We start from the raw sequence: 14960 nt of genomic DNA, 5'->3' as shown, positions 1-14960 counted from the left end.
TCCCTACTCCAATTGTTCGGGAACCTCATGAAGTAGCACATCTGTGCGTGCTGAGGGAAGGGGTGGGGTTGGGGGTGGGGGCTAGATCCTGCCTATGTATGCTCTTTGGTTGGTGGTTCAGTCTCTGAGAGCCTTAAGGGTCAAGGTTAGTTGACTCTTGGTTTTCCTGTGGAGTTCCTATCCCTTCCGAGGCCCTCAATCCTTGCCCCAACTCTTCCATAAGAGTCCCCAAGCTCGCCGGGCGGTGGTTGCGCACGCCTTTAATCCCAGCACTTGGGAGGCAGAGGCAGGTGGATTTCTTGAGTTCGAGGCCAGCCTGGTCTACAGAGTTCCAGGACAGCCCGGGCTACACAGAGAAACCCTGTCTCAAAAAAACAAAACAAACAAACAAAAAAACCCTTTGTGCTAGTAAATCATTCGGGGCTTTGTCTACTTAAGCCCACCTGTGTATTCAAAATGCTAGAGCTATTTGCTAGGCTGTTAGCAAAGACCAGGAAGTAGAGTTGACCGCTAGTTGGCCTCATCTCTCATACCGTGCTTACCGATTACCCTTCTCTGTTTTGGAGGTCATTTGGTTGCTACACCCTTTAAGTTCTTTTTTGAAACATTTTTTACATTATTATTATTATTATTATTATTATTATTATTATTATTATTATTTGAGACAGTCTTCTTGTGTATCATAGGTTGGCTTTGCTCGACAACTTCCTATCTCAGCCTCCCAAATGCTTCAATTACATACATGGATTGTAGTACTCTTTTGGAATTGGGGCTGGAGAGATGGCTCAGGAGGACCAGAGTGTCCCAACACCCATGTGACAAACTGGGTAGCCAGCACATACCTTCGCACCCAGCTTCAAGGGGCGGTGGATGTTCACTGGGGCTTACAATGGCTTCCAACCTCTCAGAGAAAATTGGAAGCCCAGGTTGAGGGAGAGAGACTCCTTCAACATAATAGGTAGTAGGAATGACATAATGACAGAGGAAGTCATTGATGTCCTCTTCTGACCTCAGTGTTTGCACAGGTGTGCATACCTACACACACTCATTTACAGAAATAAATGTTAATACTAAAACTACCAAATTTGGGAAAGGTATTCAGCGTTTAACTTTGCCTCTACATGAACATTCACCCTCAAAAAAAATGTATTTCAATGAATGTTTTGTTGCCAGCCAGTGGTGGAACATATCTATAACCCCATAACTCTGGGAACAGAGGCAGCAGATATCTCAGAGATCTCTGAGTTGGTCTACAAGAGCAAGTTCCAGGACAGCCAGGGCTCTACAGAGAAACTTTATCTTAAAAAAAAAAAAAGTATACTACAATATAAATACTTACTTCAAGGAGCTATTGGCACTTTGACAGCTGCTGGAAGGAGGGACTCAGATTCCTTTAATAGTGTATCACCTGCTTCCCTGGAACACCACACAGCCAAGAATATATAAGCACACAAATTGGTTTTGGTTGAGCTTTAGAAAGGACACAGAGAAGCCGGGTGTTGGTGGCGCACGCCTTTAATCCCAGCACTTGAGAGGCAGAGGCAGGCGGATTTCTGAGTTCGAGGCCAGCCTGGTCTACAGAGTGAGTTCCAGGACAGCCAGGGCTACACAGAGAAACCCTGTCTCGAAAAACCAAAAAAAAAAAAAAAAAAAAAAAAAAAAAAAAAAAAAAAAAAAAAAAAGGACACAGAGACAGAACAGCAAATTTGGTAGGTAGGGCAGTGGGGTGGATCCGGAGGAACTTCTCAAAGATGCAGTGGAAATTTTAAATCAAAATACATTTATTAGCAGGGCGTGGTAGAACATGCTTATAATCACAGTTTTTGGGAGTGGTGGTAGGAAGAGCAGGAATTCAAGGTCATCTTCTGGCCTATCAAGTTTGAGAGTAGGTTGACCCTGAGCTAACACAAGGGGCTGGTGAGACCACTCAGCAGTTAAGAGCATGGGCTGTTCTCCCAGAGGACCCAGTTCAGGTCCCTTCATCTATCTGTCTCAGCCATCTGTCATTCAAGTTCTAGGGGATCTGACACCCTCTTAAAGCACCTGGAGGCACCAGACATACAAACATAACACCACTACACATAAAAAGATTTTTGTAGGGCTGGAGAGACGGCTCAGTGGTTAAGAGCACTGACTGCTCTTCCAGAGGTCCTGAGTTCAATTCCCTGCAACCACTTCGGGTGTGTCTGAAGACAGTGACAGTGTACTCACATATATAAAACAAACGAATCTTAAAAAGAAAGCATTAAAAAAATTTTTTTTTTTTAAGAGGCAGGCAGATTTCTGAGTTTGAGGCCAGTCTGGTTTACAGAGTGAGTTCCAGGACAGCCAGGACTACACAGAGAAACCCTGTCTCAAAAAAACAAAAAACAAAACAAAACAAAATTTTAAGGCCTCAAATGAACACATCATTGAATAAGGACAATAAGAGATTAACTGCAAAGTGAAATGAGCTGCTCTGGCAATGCCTGAGTAGGTTGCACATTTCCTCTTCTTACTGCACCCACTGTCTCTTGCGTGGCACTGAGTAAATCTTTCTATTGCATGGCCTAAAAGGTGAATTTATTCACCACCGGCTAATCCATTCCATGGCACGACCGATGCTTTTCTTTTCTGCGCTTATTAAACAATCTTGTCTGGTAGAGTATTACTAAAGTTATTTTTTAAAAAAATACCAAACAGCCGGGTGGTGGTGGCACATGCCTTTAATCCCAGCACTTGGGAGGCAGAGGCAGGTGGATTTCTGAGTTCGAGGCCAGCCTGGTCTACAGAGTGAGTTCCAGGACAGCCCGGGCTACACAGAGAAACCCTGTCTCGAAAAAAACAAACAAACAAAAAAACCCCAAACAAACAAACAAACAAACAAAACTTCAGGCTTGGAGAGATGGCTCAGTGGTTAAGAGCACTGGTTGCTCTTTCAAAAGACCCAGGTTTGATTCCCAAAACCCATATGGAAGCTCACAACTGTCTGCAACTCCAGTCCAGAGAATCTGACACCTTCACACAGACACATGCAGGTAAAACACCAGTGCACATAGAATAAAAATCTTCTTAGGGCTGGAAAGATGGCTCAACAGAGCACTGGGTTTTCCATTCCTAGTACCCACGTGACACAGCTGTCTGCAACTCCAGTCTCAGGAGAACCAATGCCCTCTTCTGGCATATGCACAGAGTATATGGACACACTCGGAGACAAAACACCAATAGACATAAAAGAAAAGAAAGAAATTAAAAAAACCCATCATCAATAGGTATATCAAACAATAATTCCATTTTTGAAAATTTTTAATGACTGTTTAATAAGCAATTTTGAAGAATCCTTGTTGATGTCCAGGGTGTTCTGTGAGACTTCTCCAGCTCTGTTCGCACCTTTATATCCAGGCTCTGAGTTAGCAGGATTACTATTGTTGTATATACCAGTGAGGTCATAGTTGTGGCTTTTGGTCCCCTTGTGTGTTGTATGTCTCTTTTAGAGACGTCACATTTATATATCCACTTTCTGAATCCTGTGAACACGAGAGGGGCTCAGGGGACTTGGGGACAACTGTTGCTCCTCCCGATTGCTGCAGCTCAGCCTCCTGGAGATTTTCAGCTGACAATACCAAACCTGTCCCTGAGAAACTGAGAAAGGCCACGTGTGAGGACATCAGTGTACACACAACTTCCTGGTAGAAGGTTAGGGTCATGAGTCTATGGCACTGATAGGACTTTAGCACTTTACAGCTGTCAAATCAAAGAAAAAGTCAAAATCAAAGCTACCAGAGGCCTATGCTCCTGGATTATCACCTGCCTGACACTGGTATCCTGTAGGACTAGAAAGCTGGTGAGGAGAGCACAGACTAGGTGTAGATTCAAAAGCCAAATGTAGGAAGAAAAAAAAAAACCCAAAAAACCAAAGCTGTGTTTTTTTAAGACAGCCACTCGGAACCAGTAAGGAGCCATCTCAGGTGTGCAGTTAATGACCGTCTTGATGTATGTAACTCACCTGGAGTTTTGTAAAGGTAGTATCTTTTTGAATATTTCAAATGCAGCGTTGTCAGTAATTACTGTTTCCTAAAAGAAAATAATATATCTTTAAAAAGATATAATTATTTTTGCTTTGTGTGTATGAGTGTGTGTTTGTGTGTGTGTGTCTGGCTGTATGATATATATATATATATATATATATATATATATATATATATATATATCATACATATCATATATATATATGTGTGTGTGTGTGTGTGTGTTAGATCCCCTGGAACTAGAGTTCCAGGGGTGGCTGTTGAGAGGCCAAACCTACTCCATCTTGGGATGGGCCTCCATCTTAAAGAAAACAAGCCTGAGAACCTGATCTGCAGCAGAACCCAAGCTGCACCCACGTACCAGGAAGGACCCCAAGGCTTGTCTTCGGTCAGAGTTACTCCCTAGTTACTTCCTAGCAACAGTTAATCAAAGATTAGTCTGATTGTTTCAGGTGTGCTTTCAGACCGTTTATGATTATATATGGTCTTGCTTCAGAGCACCCACCGGTCCACTTACAATACACATTCAGTTAGATACTTGTCAGGATAGACCCCACCCCCTTACTTCCATTTTCCTTTAAAACCTTGTCCTGCTGAGGGTTCGGGGCTGCTTCATCTTCCCTTCCCATCCAATTGTGTCAGGATTGGGTTGGAGGAGAGCCCAAGCCTGAGCTTGTGATAAAGAAACCCTAATGCTTTTACATTGGAAACGGCTCCTTGGTGGTCTTTTGGGGTTCACAAACGCTTCCTGGCACAACACCATGAGCCACCTGATGTGAGTGCTGGGAAGTAAACCCAGGTACCCTGCAAGAACAATTACTCTCATCCCGTGAGCATCCAGGGTGGTGCTCCAGCCCTGTTCAGTCTTTATAATGATAAGCCACTGGCAATAAGATCCTGCAATTTATGGTATATAGATAAAGATACATAAAACTGATTTACTGCTGCCAACAGCACAACATACTACAAGCAATGTAAAGTATAAAAGGGTATGGAATGAATAGTTGCTCGCCCTCCCTCCTTCCCCTGCCAATATCTCCCTGCCTTTCTCTTGCCTCTCTCCTTTCACCCTTCTTTTCCTCCTTTGCCCTTCTCCTCTCCATTCTCGCCCCATCTTCTCTCCCTGCTGCCCCATCTCTCTTCTCTCTCTCTCTCTCTCTCTCTCTCTCTCTCTCTCTCTCTCTCTGTGTGTGTGTGTGTGTGCATGTTCTATGTATTTACTGCATATATGTTGTGATGGTCATTCCTGGTTGTCCACTTGACTACATCTGGATTGAAGTTCAATCCAGAAATGGAGGGTACACCTGTGATCCAGATCTTGAGGCTGGAAGACACAGGCTTCTGACCCAGATCTTGACATGGAGATCTTGAGGCATAGTGACCATGAAAAGTTTAGGCTCAGGCAGGGTAGTACATGCTCTTAATCCCAGGAGACTGAGGCAAGCAGGTCTCTGAGTTCAAGCCCAGCCTGGGACAAAGCAAGTTCCAGATCCAGGCATGGTAGCACACACCTTTAATCTGGGCCACACCTTCTGCTGGAGGCATACATAAGGACAGTGGAAGAAGGAAGACTCACTCTTCTTTATCTGCTTGAACTTACTTGCTAGCACATCTGTTGAAACCTAATTCTTTAGGATTCCAGCTTATATAACAGAAGATCAGCCGAAGCAACTAGCTTCGTGGGACTTAGCAAATACTAGATTCTTGGACTTCCCATTCACAGCTACCCATTGTTGGGTTAGTTGGACTACAGACTATTAAGTCATTACAATAAATTCCTTTACTATATAGAGACATTGCATAAGTTCTGTGATTCTAGGGAACCCTGACTAATACTTATATATATATTGCTGGGAAGTAAACCAAGAGCCATGTGCACACTGGGCAAAGCACTCTACCAACTGAATCATATCCCAGCCCAACACTCTTTTTGACAGGGGTGGGAGTGGGGGGCAGTGGTGAAGCTTGAACCAGAGCTTTGAGTATTCAAGAATCCTACCACTAATCTATTTCCTGGACTTTCTTGATTTCATCCTTTTCCCATAACATTTATTTGTTTATCTGTTTTTGTGTGGAGGTCAGGAGATATCTTGTGGGAGCTGCTTCTCACCTTCCACCATGTGCATCCCAGGATGGAACTCAGTTGTCAGGCTTGACAATAAGCATCTTCATGTGCTGAGCCATCTTGCTGGCTTACTGCTTGATTTCTTTTTCATATAAGTCAATGTTAGTGTACTGAAATATTTGATTTCTATGTTGCATTCCTTTCTTGCTCTAATAGAGTTATTTTAGAGGGATTATGGAGTGGTTATGATTTTCTGTACGCAAGATCATATCATCAGCTCACAGTGACAATTTCATCTCTTCCTTTTCTGTTTGGAAGCCTCTGTGCCTTTGCCAAATTACCCTGTCAAGGACTTCCAGCACTGCCCTAAACGGTAGTGGTTAGAGCAGAAATGTCTCGTCTTGTTCCTGACCCTAGAATGAAGGCTTTCAGCTCTTACCCCCGAGTTCCACGTCAGCTGTGTGTTTGTCAGACATGGCCTTTATCATATCGGGGTGCATTCCTTCTGTGTCTTTTTTGAGCTATATGACTTTACAAATAAAACGGTTTCCCCCAGGAAAATAGATTAAAGGTGGCCATGGTGGCTATAATCTTAGTACTCAAGAGGCTGAGGCAGGAGGATCAGTGTAAGTTTGAGGTTAATCTGGCCTATACAGTGTGTTCCAGTCCACCCAGGGCTATACAGTAGGTGACTTTGTCACAATCCTTCGCCAAAACAGTAGAGTCGATGATTGATGATGATGATGATAATTTCCCTAAACTGGACCACAGCTTAACCTTTGATATAGACCAGATAATTCATGCTAGAAATTTCCAGCAGTGGGCAGGAGAGATGGCTCAGCAGTTAACAGCACTGACTCCTGAGTTCAATTCCTAGCAACTACATGGTGGCTCACAACCATCTGTAATGGGATCTGATGCCTTCTTCAGGAGTGTCTAAAGACAGCTACAAGTATACTCATATACATAAAATAAGTAATTCTAAAAAAATTTTAAAAATTAAAAAATTCTGAGGAAATGGTAATTTCTTAGCAATTCTGAAGAAAATGATAAGTTTATATATTTTTTTTGTTTTTTTTTGTAACCTATTTTTATTTTGTGTGCATTGATATTTTGTCATATCCTCTAGAAGTGGAGTGACAGACAGATGTGAGCTGCCATGTGGGTGCTGGGATTGAACCCAAGTCTGGAAGAACAGCCAGTGCTCTTAAACTGCTGAGCCATCTCTCCAGATCTTTATATATTGTTTTTGTACAAGAGATAAAACATTACATCTTAGAGGGATGCTCCTTAAAATCCAAGATGTTCTAAAGTGAAAGGAAACATGCCATCCTGCAAAGAAGTGCTTTAAATTTAGGACTTAACTCAAAAGCTTCAGGAAGTCCCTGAGACTGGCCAGATTCACGAGTTTCCTTAGTCTCCAAGATGATACACTAGTAAGGACTGGTAAGAGACACAATCAGAGGGCTGGTGAGATGGCTCAGGCACAGTGGTTAAGAGCACTGACTGCTCTTCTAGAGGTCATGAGTTCAAATCCCAGCAACCACATGGTGGCTGATGAGATCTGATGCCTTCATATGGGGTGTCTGAAGACAGGCCAGAGTGAGTGAGGCAGGGGCCGGAACAAGAGGAAGAAGGGAAGGGGGTGAGGGGGAAGAGAGACACAAGCCTGGAAGGGACTCTCCAACCTGTTGAGCTGTTTGCAGGTTGTATTTGTACTCCAGGTTTCCAGCTTTCATGAGCTGTCACCCTTGGTGGGATGGCTTTTGGTGATGTAGATGTCTTTAAGTCATTTCTTCTCCTGGAAGTAACCCTCAATCATGCTCTTATAAATAACCCTAACAGAGGTTCACCAACTGGGCCTTGATGATATCTGTTCTTTGGTCTGTTGTTGATTCCCTTCTGGGGCTGCGACAGAACCCTATACCTCAGCACAACTGACTCCATGACAGAAGTACCATTCGGGCCATAAAACTCAGCACATAGATAGCACCACCTGCCTAAACAGAAACAAAGGCCTAATCCATCAATGTCCATAGTTCTGAGGAAGTCTCTGAATGTACTAATCTTGCCTTTTAGCTTCTGTTGTTCTGAGTCTGGCTAACTGTTCCTGTTAACTGAGGTATATCAACACAGGACATGGTTTTTATGCTTAAAAACTCACCCTGAGAAAGACTCAGTGCTACACCAGGATCCCAAATACCCAGTATAGTTGCCAGCTGGCCAAAAAAGTCTGTTGTTGTTGTTGTTGTTGTTGTTGTTGTTGGAGTGAGGAATGAGGGGTTTGAGGCAGGATTTCTCTGTGTAGCCCTGGTTGTCCAGGGACTCACTCTGTAACTCTATAGACCAGACTGGCCTGGAACTCAGAGATCCACCTGCCCCTGCCTCCTGAGTGCTGGGATTAAAGGTGTGCACCTCCATCACATGGCTTTTCTTTTTCCCAAGTCAGAGGACTTGGTTCTTTCCTCCCCCATCTGGGTTCCAGGAAGGAACTGAACTCAGGTCATTCTTCAGGCAAAGGCTACCCTGCCAGTCTAGCCTTCTTGGCTGTTGTTGTGAATGTTGTTGGGTTGTTGTTGTTGTTTGGTTGAGACAGTCTTATGTACCCTAGGCTGGCCTTGAAATCCTTAAGTAGCAGAATCTAATCTTGAACTCCTAACCCTCCTGTTTTAGCCTCCTCTGTTCTGGGATTACAGGTGTGAGCCCCTATTCCCAGCCTCCATGTAGTCTTCTGACTTGTAATCCTCTCATATTCATTCACAGGTGTGTCTGCCTTTCGGTACTGGAATAAAGAGGTATAAAGACACAGACTCTCTTGGTGTTCCAAGACCCAGCCCAGTTCCTGGAGTTAAGGGTTGATGAGTGAGTGAATTGAATGAGAAAGAAGTCACTCAAGCAAACAGAGAAACAAGCAATCAGATCACGTAGGCTGGCAGTTCTGATGACGACTAGGAAACACCTCATGTAGCTTAGAAATAGTGACCTTTGTGAGAACAAACAAGATGCAGGTCTTATAGCCATAGAGCAATAACCAGATCTGTGGAGTAGTATCTTCTGAAGGGACACCTTGCAGTTCATCACACCAGGGAAAGGAGGAAGTATCTATCATCTGATTCTGCTTACTGAAGTTCCAGTCTTCTCCAGCCAGACTCTGGACCTTGACTGAGCCCACACTATCCCCAGCAATTCTCCTTTGAATTTGGAACACACTTGTTTTCTTCAGTCTCGATTCATTAGCAGACTAAACTGGCCTCACTCAACCTTTCTGAGCCTCAGATCTGCTGTTCTTTCTCTTCAAACAGGGCTAGAACAATACGCTGCAGAAGGGTTGTTCAGAAGGAGGCATATCTGAGAAAACATTTAGCATCCATTCGTTGTCAAAGTGCTCTAAAGTGTCTGTCTTGCAGATATGGTCAAGTATAAACTATACCTCTCCACAGATACCGTCATGTATGAGCTAGGCCAATCCTCAGATGTGGTCACAGATGAGTTACAGTTCTTGCCCTGAGACCTCACTGCTAAGTTATTGACCTAGAGCAGAAAAAAAGGCAGCAGCAATGTAGCACATTTAGAAAGATGTTCTGAGGCATATATAGATGGCTTTTTTATTCCACAGGATAAAAGTGTTATGAAAGTTAACCCAGTGATGAGCAGGTCTCACCAAGGTCAGTCAGGGGTCTGCTGTCCTGTGTGCCCCTGAGGAGCAAGCCACTCTGCCACAGCTCACCAGGCAGCCAAGAGCAGGCTGTGGCGGGGGAACCAGCGAGCCAAACCTTAGAGTCAGGACCCAATACAAAGTGCACATCTTACCTCTTCTTTGCGAATCTGGATGCTCCTTATAATTTGCTCCAAGAGGCCAATTTGCTGCATGAGCCGGAGGCAGTTCTCCTGCAACTGCTGGTTTTCTTTATCCAGTAAAAATGCCCTAAACATGGCACAAGTTGGAGGCATAGCTAGAAAACGTTTCCCTCCCCTCCTCCCTTCCTTCCTGCCTGTGCAGGGATCAAACACAGAGCCTCATGCATGTGAAGCATGTGCTTCATCACTGTTACACAACTCTACTACCTACACTCCTTTCCCCTCCATGACATTCTCTTTGAGGCCATGGCGGCTGAAGACAGAAGCGAGCACAAGACTCACAGGATGGCCAGAAGCACTTCCAAACAGTCTCCAGACCCACCCGTGTCCTCAGTAGAGAGACTCTTAACCTCAGGAGCTCAGGGGCCCCTCCACTGCACCTACTTGTTCTGGAATGCAGATATTGTGGACTTGTTGCTGCAAATCAGTTCTTCTTGATTGGTGACTTGTTCTAGAAGCTTCCTCTTTTCCTGGAGGAGGATGTCATTTTGGGTCATGATCTGGCCCTGGAACACTTTCTCCTAGGAAGAGGGAGAAGTTCATATAGATAGTAAGAGCTGCAGCCTGTGTCCAGGTCTTAACAGTAATGCCAGTTGTCCTTGCTCTCTCTTTCTGGCCCCCAAGTCTGTCGGCACCTGTTTGGCATGATCCTTAGTTATACTAGATGCCTCCTGTTTGTCTTGTTTACTTTAGGGAATGCACACATTCACAATTAAAGCAACCTTGGCACTCAATCTCCAGGAAGAAACAGTTGTCTTCCCTGTGTTTTAATTCCAGCAGGCATTAAACACTAGCAAGTGCAACAGAATTCTGTGCTCCATATTGAACTCTTCTCCCTGGACACACGTCCATCTGCTTTGTGGATATTTTTGTTGTTGTTTTGGACAGAGACTTGTTATATATCCTAGGGTGATGCTCTTGCTTCAGACTCTTAAGGGCTGGTATTACAGGCATGTGCCATGGTGCTCTACTCACTGTGTTCTCTTTTCATTCATTCATTCATTCATTCATTTATTCATTTTAAACAACTATATGGGTGTGTACCACAACGTGTATGTACGTGGAGGCCAGAGTATAAGTTGCAGGAATCAGTTCTTTTTAAGAACCCTATGGGTCATGGGGATTGAATTTAGGGCTAACAGGCTTGGCATCAAGTGCCTTACTACTTTTACCCACTGAGCCATCTGGCTGGTATGTAGTTATATTCATTTTTAGGCAGACAGAGAAAGGTAAGAACTTAGCCTCCTTACCATACCTTAGACAAATCAAATTATCACATACCTAGTGGCTTTGCATGGCAAGAGTTTATTTTATCACAGTCCTAGGAGGCTAGAAGTCTGGAATCAAGATGCTGCCAGGGTTAGTTCTAGGGACCGAGAAGGTCTCCCTGTCAGTACTGGAGGCCGAACCCAGGGCTTTGTGCATGTTAGGCAAGTGCTCTGGTGCTGGGTTACACCCTGAGCCCTCACAGGAACACCATTCCAAGCCTCCTCCTGTTGCATGGTTGCCAAGCATCCTCCATGTTCTCTGGCTTACAGACACATCCTCCCCTCTCCGCCTCTGTCCTCATGGGGTGTTCCTTCCCATGGGATGTGTCCTGGTCTCTGTTTCTGCTACTACTCTTGCAAAGATGCAGGCATATTGGACTTATTATATTATTATATCAATATTATGTTATACATTATAGTAATAATATGTGATATTATTACTGTTAGTATGTAATATTGCATATTATTACAGATTATTAATATCATGTGTGCATTATTGCTATATTACATATTAATAATATTTATTAATATTATATTAATAGTATATATTATTATTGTTATTATTATTGACTTAGAATTAATTTGCATCCAGGACAACCTTGTTTTAACTGACTACACCTGTAAAGACTGAATTTCCAAATTAGCAGGTTGCATCTGATATTATACAGAAGGGCATGAATTTTAGGGACACTGTCTAACCAAGTTCAAGGACATGAATTTTAGGGACACTGTCTAACCAATAAAAAGAATAAGGTTTATTCTTATTTTGTGTGTGTGTGTCACATACATGGCTGGTGCCCAATAAAGCCAGAAGAAGATGTCAGAACCCCTAGAACTGGAATAAAGAATCATTATGAGCTACTATAAGAGTTCTGGGAACCAAACCTGGGTCTTCTGTAAAAGTGGCAAGTGCTCAGGCACCATGTAGGTGCTGGGAATTGAATTCTGGACCTCTGGGAGAGCAGCCAGTGCTCTTAACCACTGAGCCATCTCTCAAGCCCTATTGCAAGTGCTTTTAACCCCTAAACTATCACTACAGCTCCAGGACTGATATTTCCACTTGAAGGTGAGACAATTATAAATCACTACTGAGGAATATCTTCAATATCCTATTTGGGTTAGCAACCCTACAAGTCTTGCAGGTCCTTAAGAAATTCCTCACATTCAGGCTGGTGGGGGTAGCTCAGTAAAGTGTTTCCTTTGTAAGCACGAGGCCCTGAGTTTGATCCCCAGAACCCACTTAAAAATCCTGGGCATGGCTGTGAGGGTTGTAACCCCCGGGTGGTAAAGAGTTGGGGATCCTTGGGTGCTTGCTGGCCAGCCAGTTAAGTCTCATTGTTGAGGACCAGCCCAGTGAGAGAAAGGAAGCAGGCACACCGTGCTCTGGGGGATAGCCCCTGAAGTTGTCTCCTGACCTCCACATGCACCTTCATACAAGCAAACATCCACACATGTGCATGTGTGCACATGCACGGGCTCACACACACACACACACACACACACACACACACCAATGTGCACACATACATACACATGCATTAAAAATAAAAGGAATTCCTCACATGGAAGGGTGGAAGGTGGTAGGAAAAACGAAAGCTGCGGCTGAGAGACGCCATGACTAACGAAGGAGAAGATGAGCGGGCATACGCAGACCGTCGACCGCCAGTGGGGGCACGGCACTCTCTCTTTTTTTTTCCCTCACCATTTCAATTTTCTGTTGAAGTTTCCCAGTTTCATCTTCAAGTTCTTTAATCCTCTTATTCCGAATTTCTAACTCGTGAGTAAAACGGTCCTTGACCTTTTGGAGCTTGGCTTTGCGGCAGTGGTGTTTGTCTTTGTAGTTTCTATAAAGCAAAATTCAGGATAAGCATGCTGGAATGCAGGTGGGACCTATTGGTCTCCTTGGATATGACCTATGGACCTTAAGTGTGGATGCTGGCTTGCCTCACACCATCTTCATCTATGTGAGGGATGAGTCTAGAATAATCCCCTCTCTTCAACCAGCCCTATGAACTCAAACCTTGGTTTGAACTGATGACTCTTTAATGTCTGACTCTTTAGTGTCTGAGTTTAATTTAGGAAACTCCTAGGCCTTTGCATCCCTGATGTAGGAATTCTGAATCCTGAACCACTCATGAAAACTATTTCTATTTGTCTAGTTCCTGGCTATACTGTTTTGTTTTGAGACAAGGTCTCACCATATAACCCTGGCTGACCTGAAGCTTTCTATGTAGACCAGGCTGGCCTTGAACTCACAGGGATCCACCTGCCTCTGCCACCCTTCCAAGTGCTGAGCCTAAAGGCATGTGCCACCATACCCGGCCTATACTCCTTGCATTTTAAAAACTTATTATTTCTCCACAACATATATGTGGAGCTCAGAGGATAACTAATAGTACTTGGTTCGGTCCTTCTGCCATGCGTGGGTCCCAGGGACTGAACTCGGGTCATCAGCTTTATGGCGAGTGCCTTCCTTTAACAGCTGAGCCTAATGGCTGGCCCTTAAGTTTCTTTTTATCATTATAGAATCCATGAGATTTGGTTGAGGAAGGGTTGTCTTGTAAAATAACTAAATTATTTTTCCTTATAGCTAGATTTTTCTAGCTTTACTTGTGGCTGCATAAATCCATGTACAGTTGGGCTAAGAGACTGTAAGGAGGAAATGCATGCCTTAAAAGAAGCCAGCAAGCACTGGGCAGTGGTGGCACACGCCTTTAATCTCAGCACTTGGGAGGCAGAGGCAGAGGCAGAGGCAGAGGCAGGCAGATTTCTGAGTTTGAGGTCAGCCTGGTCTACAGAGTGAGTTCCAGGACAGCCAGGGCTACACAGAGAAACCCTGTCTCGAAAAACCAAAACCAAAACCAAACAAACAAACAAACAAACAAAAAAAAAAAAAAAAAAAAAAAAGAAGCCGGCATGTGCCTGCCTTCTCTCCCTGCTTACTGACTGAAAGGTGGGGATTGTAGTAAACTGTCTTCAGCAATGTGGACAAGTTCCACATGTTAAAGCTACAAGATGCAAAGCTACAAGATGTCAGCCAGAGGCAGACAGATCTCTGAGTTCAAGGACAGCCTAGTCAACAGGGTAAATTCTAGGCCCACACAGAGAAACCCCGTCTAAAAACAAACAAAAAAACCCAAACAAACCAAGCCAAACCAAACCAAACACAAAACTAAAACCTGAAACTAAAAAAAAAAAAACAAAAAAACAACCAATCCAAACAACAAAACAAAAGACTACAGGGAATTGACCAGGGAACCTCCATGCGGGTCAGGACTGCTTATGTCTGCATTGCCAGATAAGAGAGAAACACCACCACATACCACATGCCTCTTTTTGGTTCTTTGAGGCAGACTCCCACTATGGAGCTTAGACTGGACTGGGACTCACTATGTGGCCCAGACTGGCCTTAAATTCATGATCCGGGGGCTGAGATTATAATGGGCATGTGTCAACATGCCTAGCTTTATGTCTCCTGTTTTGTGCATGCGTGTGTGCATGCGTGTGTGCATGCATGTGTGTGTGTGTCCATGAGTATGCGGGTGTGCATAAATGTGTGGTTAAGTGTGGAGGCCAAAGGTCAATGTCTTAGTATTGTTCTCCACCTTGTATTTTCACATTGACCCTGGAGCATACCCATCTGACTAGGCTGGCTGGCCAGTGAGCTCCAGGATCGGCCTGTCTTCCCCTCTCCCAGGGTTATAGGCTTATTACATGGATTCTGGGGACCTGAACTCAGGTCCTCATGTAACTACCGACCGA

At 44.0% G+C, this 14960-nt stretch overlaps 1 protein-coding gene across 9 annotated transcripts in view; it reads right to left on the bottom strand.

The window, feature by feature from the left end:
- Window positions 1-1721: 1721 nt before the first annotated feature.
- Ccdc30 (coiled-coil domain containing 30) overlaps window positions 1722-14960 on the bottom strand; it is a 100317-nt gene continuing 87078 nt past the window's right edge. For 4 of the 9 annotated variants that reach the window (XM_076934293.1, XM_076934294.1, XM_076934291.1 and 1 more), the window contains exons 12-16: window positions 12901-13042; window positions 10315-10451; window positions 9883-9997; window positions 3986-4053; window positions 1748-3621 (exon numbers count right to left, since the gene is read on the bottom strand). In XM_076934293.1, coding sequence (XP_076790408.1) covers window positions 3426-3621; window positions 3986-4053; window positions 9883-9997; window positions 10315-10451; window positions 12901-13042 — 658 coding nt within the window. In that variant the 3' untranslated portion in view covers window positions 1748-3425. The other 5 variants (XM_076934290.1, XM_076934289.1, XM_076934296.1 and 2 more) reach the window with 4 other exon arrangements.

This window comes from Arvicanthis niloticus, chromosome 5, assembly GCF_011762505.2.
Source record: "Arvicanthis niloticus isolate mArvNil1 chromosome 5, mArvNil1.pat.X, whole genome shotgun sequence".
NCBI classification, from domain to species: domain Eukaryota; kingdom Metazoa; phylum Chordata; class Mammalia; order Rodentia; family Muridae; genus Arvicanthis; species Arvicanthis niloticus.
Note: the sequence above shows the minus strand (reverse complement) of the source record. Positions and strands in the feature narration are given on the sequence as shown.